General features: G+C 37.7%; 1 protein-coding gene across 1 annotated transcript; it reads left to right on the forward strand.

Moving 5' to 3' along the window:
- The first annotated feature begins 9,162 nt into the window (after positions 1–9,162).
- On the forward strand, positions 9,163–10,116 carry LOC134386893 (olfactory receptor 7A17-like). The gene has a single exon (XM_063109031.1). The coding sequence runs from the start codon at positions 9,187–9,189 to the stop codon at positions 10,114–10,116; it is 930 nt and encodes a 309-aa protein (XP_062965101.1). The 5' UTR covers positions 9,163–9,186.
- The last annotated feature ends 727 nt before the right edge of the window (positions 10,117–10,843 follow it).

Genomic DNA, 10,843 nt, shown 5'->3' on the forward strand with positions numbered 1-10,843 from the left:
TCTGTTGTCAGGATCACACCCCTTGGCTTTATGACACATTTTCCAAAACAATTGGAATATTCATACTTACAACACACATTAAGGGTGGTCATTTAGCCATGGTGCTGGTAACACCAAGGTCACGGGTTTGGATCCTCTTACCAGCCAGCTGCACAACAATAGCAGCAACAAACAAAAAACACAGCAACCACCACCCTCCCAGAGTGCAGCCAGCGGAGGGTACAGATTTGGCCATGTTTTCTATGCTTTCTCATCTACAAGAATGCTGGTCTTGAGCTATGATCCTAGCACATGACCTTAAGGACAATTTGAAAAAATATTCTGCCCATCTGCTTTATTGCCCTCTCTCTTCCCCTGTATTTTTCTGCACATTTTGAAAGTTGCAGATTTGCACCAAAATATTCTTAAGGAAAAGGACATTTGCTTCCATAACCACAAAACCATTATCATTCTCGAGAAACTGAACATCGGTTCAGTACTATTACCTGATATTCAGTCCATGTTCAAACTTCCCGTGATTGTTCACATAATGTCCTTTACAGCCTCTGGTTTTTGATCCAGGATCCAATCAGGGACTGTACTTAGTTGTTATGCATCACCAGTCTTAATTGAGAACAATTTCTGTCACAATTTTTTTGGACTTTCTTGAATTAAAAATTTATAAGGAACAGCGAAAAAAAAAAAGGGTGGTCATTTAGTTCTTCATTTAAGAAACTTTTAGTAATTTTAAGTTGTACATTTAGACTTTTTATTCACAGTACCCTGAGATTAGTACCTTATAAACATTCTCTTATTTATTGTTTTTAAATGTCTACTCTGTGTTGTCGATACTGTTACAACCACATTGTATATTTGCAGAAATGGGGCTCAGAAGGGTAAGTAACCTGCCCAATGTTACTATGCAGGCACATAGGGGTGGCTGTAATTGGTTCTCCATCAAGATGTTTCCAGGTCTCGTGCTGTAGGTCAGTGTTTCTCAACCAGAAAGGATTTTGACTCCAAAGAACACTTGGAAATTTTCTGAGAAATGTTTATTGTCATATCTAGGGTGGTGCAACTGTCACTTAATAGGCTGGGAAATGGGGTGCTGCTCAACACCCATTAGTCACAAGACAACTCCCACTACAAAGAATTATCCTAAACAAATACCAACAGTGGGGAGGTTGAGAAACTCATTCTGAACAAGCACTTCTCCAAAGTTATCATATACATGGATCGCATGGGGATCTGTTCAAATGCAGATTCTGTTTCAGTAGGTGTAGGGTGGACCAGATATCCAGCATTTGTAACCAGGTCCCAGATGATATTTATACTAATGGTCTTGGCATGTGAATCCCTCTGAGTTTTAAGGCTGTGACCCAGTGTTAGAGTCAGGTGTAAGAATTTGGGAATGTCTCAATCAAGAACACCCCACCCACCTTAGATCTGACCTTAGGGTGATTGAATGTTGGACCCAGCAGCTCAGCCTCTGCATACACTAGTTTACACATGCCTCTTGAGTATTTCCCTCATAACAGGAAATGAAATTGTGAGGCCATTGTTACTTCATCAATAAACATGGGAAATCCCATCTACGTTATGGAGGTGATGTGACAAGAGGCAGCATTTTAGAGCTTCTAGGAAATTAGCTGGCACATCGGAGATGCTCACTACTATTGTGACTATGTTCCAGTTTCATATTTACCAAGCTCCTATTGACTCCAGAAAGGTCTTTTGGGACACATAGTCCAGCATTGCCCTGATCCTGGGGGACCTTTTCCAACAGTCCCAGGAAGGGAGTAGAGTGTTTGAGAATACATTACTCTATGCTTTTGTACTCATGGACAAAGCCTCTAAGCCCCTCACGCTGGGTCCAAAATGGACCTAGTATGAATTTTTAGACTCCTTCAGGTTGTTTTACTGTGCTCCGCTTTTGGGAATATCTGTTGGGCTGCTGTTTCTTTGTGCAGCAAATTATTCCCCCAACTCTTCTCATCCTTGTTAACACAGGTCTAGAGCATAAATTTCATAAATGTTTGATGTCAACAGAAGTAATATTTACATGTCTATTTTAACCCCACCCTCAGATAGATTGCTTTACTTTTTGCAATTCTATATTAACTTCCCTGTACTCTGTAGGAGAACTATACCCCACCACGCTTGCCTGCAGATCTTGATGGTGCCTCAAGTAGAAGAAGAGTATGTCCCTGCAATGGATGACTTTGAGCTGGGACCTCTGGCATGCTTTGGCTGAAAGAATATGGGCAGACATAACATGTTTAACACTGAAGAAGAAGCTGTAATTTGCATTGAGATTCCACCATTCCTCCTGATCCCTTCTCTGAAGTTGTTCTTGCTATCATAAAAACTAAATAGATTTGGATGGTGCTACAGACTGAGTGCTTGTGGTTCTTCCCACTAAATTCATATATTAAACTCCTAATCCTCAATGTGATATTTGGAGGTGGGACCTTTGGAACTTAATTAGGTTACGAGAGAGGAGCCCTTGTTGATGGGATTAGTGCCTTCATAGTAGAGACACAAGGGAGATGCCATGGGAGGACATAACAACAAAATGTTCTTCTATCAACCCATCCTTCTATGAATCCTCACCAAAAACTGAATGATCCACACCATGATCTGGACTTCCCAGCCTCCGTGTGATGGTTACTTTTATGTGTCAACTGGAGTGTGCTACTGAGTACCAGACTAAACACTGTGTCTGGTGTGTCCATGACAGTGTTTCAGGATGACATTAGCATTTGAACTAGTGGAATCACTAAAGTTGGTTGCCCTACCCAATGTGTTTGTACAGCATTGAATCATTGAGGCCTGAATAGAGCAACACACAGAGAAACAGAAAATTCACATGTTTTTCCAACCTCAGCATTTGAGCTGGCATATCCCATCTCATTCTGTCATGATCTTGAACTGGGATCTCCTTGTCCTCAGGCGTTTGGGCTCAGACTGTATTACACCAGCAGCCTCTCTAGGTCTCTGACTTGCCAAAAAGCAATTCATGTGATTCCACAGACTCTATAATTACATGAGCAAATTCCTAATAGTAAATAAATATATATAGTAATATAGTTGTATATGCCAATAAATGTAAATATGTATGTATGAAATTTAAAATATGTGAGTAAACTTACATAGATATAAATGTATATGTAAATGCATTTATTTGAAAATATCTGCTTTCTGTCTATGTATTTATTTTTAGGAATTGGGTTGAGTTTGTTGGCATGGATAAGCACACTGCTTTGGATGCACCCATTGGTGCAAGATGAGACCATTCCTGTGGCATGAACTCTTTGGTGCAGGACACGAACATGGTAGTTGATATTTGAACAAAATAAAAGTTTTGTGGATAAGAATTAAGAAGGTTATTAATTTAGATAGACAAACAAAAGTGCCTGTTAGAATAATATCAGTGCTTTGAATTTCTTTTTATGCATCATAAACTATTGAAGGGCTTTAATCAGAAGAAAATCATTATTGAATTTGCATCTGTTTTTGAGTATGGTTGATGTGTGCTTCAGAGGCCATTTATTTTTCTGTATAGATATCCACTTATAGTACTCCATGCCTTGTTAAATATACTGATCCTCTCAACTTATTAATGTGCTGTGGTAAGCAGAATTCTGAGCTGGCCCCAGGATTTCCACATGCTGGTATATGTGTCCTCAATAATCACTTCCTCTTGAATATGGACATCATGGATTGCATGGAAGACATCCTTCTGCTGGCCTTGAAGCAATAAGTTACCATGCTATGAGGGGACCACAAAAATAAAACCTACTGCTGAGAGGAAGCCTCCTTGAACAACCAGCAAGATAACAGGACGTCAGTCCTACAATCACAGGGAACAAACCTGCCAATAAGCTAGTGAGCCTCGCATGGGCTCCTGAGCTCCAGATGATAACACACCCTAACTATTGCTTTGACTTGGCTTATTGTTTTGCCAAAAGCATCATGGAACAAAGAGATGGAGTACCTATGCTTTTATATCAAAGGTGCACAGATTTCATTTTTGTTGAGAGGGAAATAAGAACATTCTAGATATATCAAGTGTTGTGTCCCCACCACAAACCAAGGCCTTGGGGATCCAAGGAACATAGGCAAAACAGGTTCCACAAGTTTAGACTTTAGAGAAAACATGAAGTTAGTGTTGGGAGAAGGTGGTAGGAGTTTAGATCTCTGGAAGGCAGGTAAGTTCATGAAGAGGAGTAATAAAGACTGAACTCTCCTGATGGTTCATCTGGTGTCTTGGGAAAAGAGAATCTGCAAGAGATAATCTCCTTTCAGTGCACACAGTGTCCCAGGGGAAAATGACATTCTCAGGGCTGGAAAAACAATAGGAAATGTGCCTAATGAGCAGATATAGGCAGCTGTAGATATCTCCTCTGCTATAGTCCCTCAATGTGTGCAACATTGGTCTGGACAGGACATGGTTGTTTATTCTGGATTCTTATGTCTGGCTCAGGGAGTGAGACTTGACTCTTTCCTGTTGTCTTGTGTGAAAACAGAGCTTCAGTCTCCATCATCAACCATCAGGGGAAACTTCTGACTTCCATGTGGAGACCTTCCTTTCATAAAACCCATATACGTGAGTCTGAGAGCCCAATAAACACTGCAGGAAAGGGTCAGAGAGATAGAAGTTAGGAACTTGTACCTGAGGTCACCTTAGATCCAGTCCAGCCTAACTTATGTCCTAGAGATTGCTGTCGTGACTTACATTTTAATTATTTAATTTAATCATGTATGATGCTAAATCAGATGTGAACATTGAACTCAGCAACGCAGGGCCATTGTTAACAATTATGTAATAATAGTGTGAGACCAATTAGTGAGCTTAGAGTGAGAGTGGGAGACTTAAATTGGTTTCAGCAAAAGCAGTACTTATATCCAAGAACCTTTGCAGTTAGAGGAAGAGCAGAATCTGAGCATTAGCTGTGGAGGGATGTGCAGTCAATTCAGGACATTTTACTTTTATTTGTAAAATGGAGCATATTTGAGTATGTTTTCATATTGCTGATGAAGTCTCAGATCAATAGATTACTTACAAATACTACCTTTCAATAGCAGTTCAAGAGGTGCACATTTTGCCATGTCTTCTCTCACATTGGGTATTAGATGAAAAAATTCAGTGGGTTAAGAGTGGTACACTAACGAGTTTCCCTTCACAAGTATTTCCTTATTTGTGAGATCAAATACATTAGTATGAGCTTTGGAGGTTTTCTTAGACATTTTCTACTGTATTGAAAATTGTTCAATTACATTGCTTTTTTAAAATAGTGAGTTGAAGTGTTTTTATTCCTATTTTTGATGACATTTTTTTAAAGTATAAGCATTGAAGTTATTCACCAACTTTGGTTTTTGTCATTTGGTTCTTTTGTAAAAGCATAGATACATTGGGGAGTAAATGTGTGAATGTTTATAAATTTTGTATAGATAAATCTGCCAGTTAGTCATATTGTATTCCTCTCATTGCTTTTTAAATGGAAAACGTTCTCCATAAGTGTGAAAATAAATAGCCTTTATATATGTTTACAACATGATTTCACTCATCTGTATTGTGTCTTTCATATTTTTATGATTAGATCTGTTTCTAAAAGTTTCATCACCCTCAGCCATCATCTGAAAAGGTTTCTTTATCCTTGGACTAATATCACCTTTATCTTTTATAAACATCTTTAAATTCTTCTATCCTTATTTAAGATGAAATTATAACTTCCAATACTGCTCCTTCCCAACACTTAAATATTCTTTCTGTAGTATTCTTTTACTTCCAGGCCTTTTGCAATTTAATCTTCTTTAGTAGCCTTTGTTAAAGCCATAAAATTATTACTATTCTATGTCTTCATATAAAGAGAGGTTCAGATTTTCTTTCTACTCTGTTTAATACAGTCATTTTGAAACCACTGCACTTAAGCTAGTTGAATTCTTTCTGCCAGTTTTTGTTCCCTAAGATCTTAGTTTCATTTAAAACTTCTCTTTCTATATTGTGCACACGTGCACACTCATACTGTACTTATACAACTGCATGAGTAGATTCCTGTCCACATTGCAAATGCTCCTTATGTTTTAGTCCCAACTTCTCTTCTAGTCCCTCCCCCACTTTTGTGCTTCCTGAATTTCACCTTTAGGAAGTTTCTAATATCAACTAGTATAATCCTGATTCAATGGCTGCATAAAATCTCTTGATATCTTTGTGCTGTTTACACTAGTGATGTTTTAAATATTTTTTTTCAAAAAATAGCAATTATATCATTGATATGAATGGGGGGATTATTAAGTTAAAACTGTGCTTCTCAACTGGGTGTGATATTGTCCCATAGGGGACATTGATCAAAAAATGACCGAAGACATTTTTGGGTTTCTTACTGGAGAGAGGTCATTAGAGACCAAGGATTCTGCTTAACACAATGCATGGGGAAAACCTGGCACAAGAAATGATCTGGCCCAGAATTTCAGTAGCGCTGAGAGTGAGAAACTCTGAGTTACAGATTCTCTGCATTTTTCACATTAGTAGTTGTCTGCAGATTGTTTCTCTGCAGGCTTCTAACACTGCACATCTCCGCCGGCAAAATTAGAGCAACTCATTGGCTACTAGTTTAAAAGTTCCAACGCTGATGACTGTGACAACTCTAAGTTTTTTCACAGACTGATAAATTTGAAAGAGATTTCTTGTTTTCTTAAACTATGACTGGGTCAGGGAAAATATTCATATATTGATCACCATATTTATTTGCATAATATTATTCTATGCCCATTTTCTTATTTTTCTTTTTCTTTTTATTGTAACAAATTTGATTGCACCTATCTGTGGGGTGCAGAGTTGACATCAACACCCACACTATACTCCCATTTTCTACAGTTCTCGGCATTTCCATTGACTTTATCAGATTGCTGTTTCTGTATTGACTTTTGGTATTGTATTTACTGACATAAAATTTCAAAATTGTATTTGGGTAAATGTTTCTAATGCCTTACAGCAGAGCCTTGACATAGTCTTAGTCATGCCCACTGTAAATTTCAGATGTACTTTTCTAGATGTTCACCTATAATGTATTGCTGACTTGTATACTGAGGACATTAATTCCTCTTATTTTTTCTAAGACTGAGGAGGTGGGAGACCAACTTCATTTTCTTCCAGATAGAAAGCCATTTCCTCCAGCTTTTACTTATCTAATCAGGCTTTTCCAAATAAATTGAAATGCGATCTTATCATGTATTAAATTCTCATATATACTGAAGACAGATTCCTGATTCATTCAATAAATAGGATCTGAGAATCTGCCTAGAATGTGCCAGAACATTCTAGAAGTCTTCTCCATTATATTCTTTTATGGCTTGGTTTTTGCCAATTTAATTATTAATCCACCTTGATATCATTAAGTTATTGGTATTTTGTATCTTGTTTCAGTTAATGTTTGATGTTCCTTTCATTTTCAATACATATCTTTTGAAACTCCTCTGTTGAACCTGGTTTTATTCACAGCCATTATTTTTGTTTTGCAACTTCTCTTTTTCCTCAATTTGTTTATAGAGTGAACACATATTCACATATATCTGTGAAAATACAAAGGTAAAAAAAGCCAGTGAAGTCCCTGCTCTTTAGATCTTGCATCATTATGGTGAAGATACACTACAATGAAATTAATGTGTGTATGATGTAATGAACTCAGGGATAAATAAAAGACAGGATGTTATTCAGCAGGAGAGGAGAGAAATCTCATGGGTTGTGCAGGATTTTACTGAACATGGCATGGGGAGGTCTTTGCTTATTAACTGAAGACCAGAACCAGGACTGGTGTGTACTCATTGGACTTGTCAAAAAAGAGACCAAAACTGAGATCCTGAAAATAACAAAGAAAAGATGCCACCTAAGGAAAGTGAGAAAAAGTCTTCCCTCATCTGTTATCAGACCACATGGAAACTAAATCATGAAATCAATATTAAATATGTGCAGGAAAAACATCTTTTTAAATAGTTCATGGAAAAATGCCCCAATTTTTTTGTTCTTTGTATATTTTTATTTTGCGAATTTTTTATTTATTCCTTTTCCTCTTTATATATATGTATATATGTATATGAATGTTCACTCTGATAAGTATCTTGACTGCAAAATGGTATGTTTACTACGTCTTTGGTGAAAATTGTTGTTAATCTTTCCTTATTTTTATTGGCCCCCAGGGCATATAACAGGATATCAAATGTTTCCAAACCAACAAAGCATTTTCTTCATTACACTCTCTCAGAGACCATCTGAATTTATTAGATCATATTTTCCCCCGTTCAGGGACATTTAATTCCTTTCTCTCTGTTCATTGAGCATATTTTTATATTTATTTAAACACAGGAGAGTAAAAGTCTATTCTGAAATGGAACCCTAAGCTCACATATATATGGGAGATTTAAAACCTGGAATTTTAGGGTTCCATTTCTACCTTTTTTTGGAGAAAGAATAAGTTCAAAAAGACACGTTGTTCATTCCTTTCTAATAGTGCAAGTGGGAGTGACAAGAACAAGGTATTAACATGGCCACAGAAGGCCACAGCATGGGGCATGTTTATAAGTGTTTGTGTGCATATGTGTGTACGTGCACATGTGCACACTTTTAGGAATAAGAGCACATTTCAAAGAAAGGTCACCTAGGCTCAATATATTGCAAAAGGAGACTCATAATACAGTGGCCAGAATATACAGCAATGGACAAAAATAAAAAGCAGATGTATTTAAATTCTTACAGTGGCCAGAATATACAGCAATGGACAAAAATAAAAAGCAGATGTATTTAAATTCTCAGGGCACCTTTGCAGTCAACTTACTAAAGTGCAAATGCAACAGCATCTGGACAGAGGGACTCCTTGTGTCTTGAACTTTTGGTATCAATGAGGCCACCTTGTTGCCTAGATAGTGTCTGTAAAATAATTGTCACTCAATTTATATTACTCAAAAGCATGAGAAAAAATTGTCACAAAAATTTATTAGTACACGACCTTTGGGAAAGCCTGAAAGTTGAATAGGGATTTCTAATCAAGATGGCAAAGGGGATCTACCAAAGGGTGGTAGAGTTATATGCAAAATATAGAAATTGCTGTCTTGACTATAGAATATAAGTGATAGTGTTTATTAACAGTGAGTAATGTGTGCTTGGTTGTCATTATTTTTCTTATTTTTTTTCGTAGTCATATCAACCACATGGAACCAGGGAATGATACTCGAATTTTAGATTTTTTTCTTCTGGGACTTTCAGAGGAACCTGGACTACAACCCTTACTGTTTGGATTGTTCCTGTCCATGTACCTGGTCACTGTGCTCGGCAACCTGCTCATCATCCTGGCCACGATCTCAGACTCCCACCTGCACACACCCATGTACTTCTTCCTCTCCAACCTGTCCTTCGTGGACATCTGTTTCACCTCCACCACCGTCCCAAAGATGCTGCTGAACATCCAGACACACAGCAAGGTCATAACCTATGCAGGCTGCATCACCCAGATATACTTTTTCATACTCTTTGGAGTTTTGGATGACATTCTCCTGACTATGATGGCCTATGACAGGTTTGTGGCCATCTGTCACCCCCTGCACTACACAGTCATCATGAACCCCCGGGTCTGTGGACTACTTGTTATGCTGTCCTGGATCATGAGTGCCCTGAATTCCTTGTTTCAAAGTTTAATGGTGCTTCTGCTGTCTTTTTGTACAGACTTGGAGATCCCCCACTTTTTCTGTGAAATCAATCAGGTGGTCCACCTTGCCTGTTCTGACACCTTTCTTAATGACATGGTTATATATGCTGCAACTGTGCTGCTTTTTTGTGGACCACTCACTGGCATCCTTTACTCTTACTTTAAGATTGTCTGCTCCATTCGTGGAATTTCAACAGCTCAGGGGAAGTATAAAGCATTTTCCACCTGTGCATCTCACCTCTCAGTTGTCTCCTTATTTTATTGTACAATCCTAGGAGTGTACCTTAGTTCTGCTGCTGCACAGAACTCACACTCAAGTGCAGCAGCCTCAGTGATGTACACTGTGGTCACACCCATGCTCAACCCCTTCATCTACAGTCTGAGGAATAAAGACATAAAGAGGGCTCTGAAAAGCTTCTTCAGAGGAAAGCAATGAAAGGACCATTTTTCTTTCTTTTTTAATTGTGATAAAATATATATAACATAAGATTTGCCATTTTAACCATATTACACATATAATTCTGCAGAATTAATCACATTCACAATGCTGTGTTACCATCACCTCTATCTATCTTTAAACTTTTCCAAGATCATCTGAAACATAAACTCGAACATTTATTTCTATTTATTCCTCCACAGTGCCACCTACCCTCCCAACTTTTGATACCCTCTAATCTACTTCTGTCTCTGATTTAAAAAATTTTTTTTCCTAAATGACCCATGATAATTGTATACATTTATTGAGTGCAATATGCTGTTGTGTACATTTACACAGTGTGAAATGACCCTATCAGGTTATATGACATATCCATCAATTCAATCATTTGTTATTTCTTTGTGTTTGGAACATTCAGAATCTTCTCTGACATCTATTTGAAATTATACAATAAATTGTTAACTGTACTCTCCCTACATTGATAGAGAACACTAGACCTCATTCTTTCTAGCTACGATTTTGTATCCATTGACCACCCTGTCTCTATTCCTCCTCCACCCCCCCTTTCCAGTGTACATAACCACTATTCTACTCTCTACCTCTATATGACTAATTTTTTTTTGTTCCAAATATGCGTGAGAATATGGGGTGTTTTTCTTTCTGAGCCTGTCTTATTCCACTTAAGAATGTCCTCCCCAAACTAATCCATGTGGCTGCAAATGGCAGA

The sequence above is a fragment of the Cynocephalus volans genome, chromosome 10 (genome assembly GCF_027409185.1).
Source record: "Cynocephalus volans isolate mCynVol1 chromosome 10, mCynVol1.pri, whole genome shotgun sequence".
Lineage (NCBI taxonomy): Eukaryota > Metazoa > Chordata > Mammalia > Dermoptera > Cynocephalidae > Cynocephalus > Cynocephalus volans.

Excerpts from the sequence above, each read along its gene's own strand:
- LOC134386893 (XM_063109031.1), top strand. The coding sequence starts at position 9,187 with ATGGAACCAGGGAATGATACTCGAATTTTAGATTTTTTTCTTCTGGGA.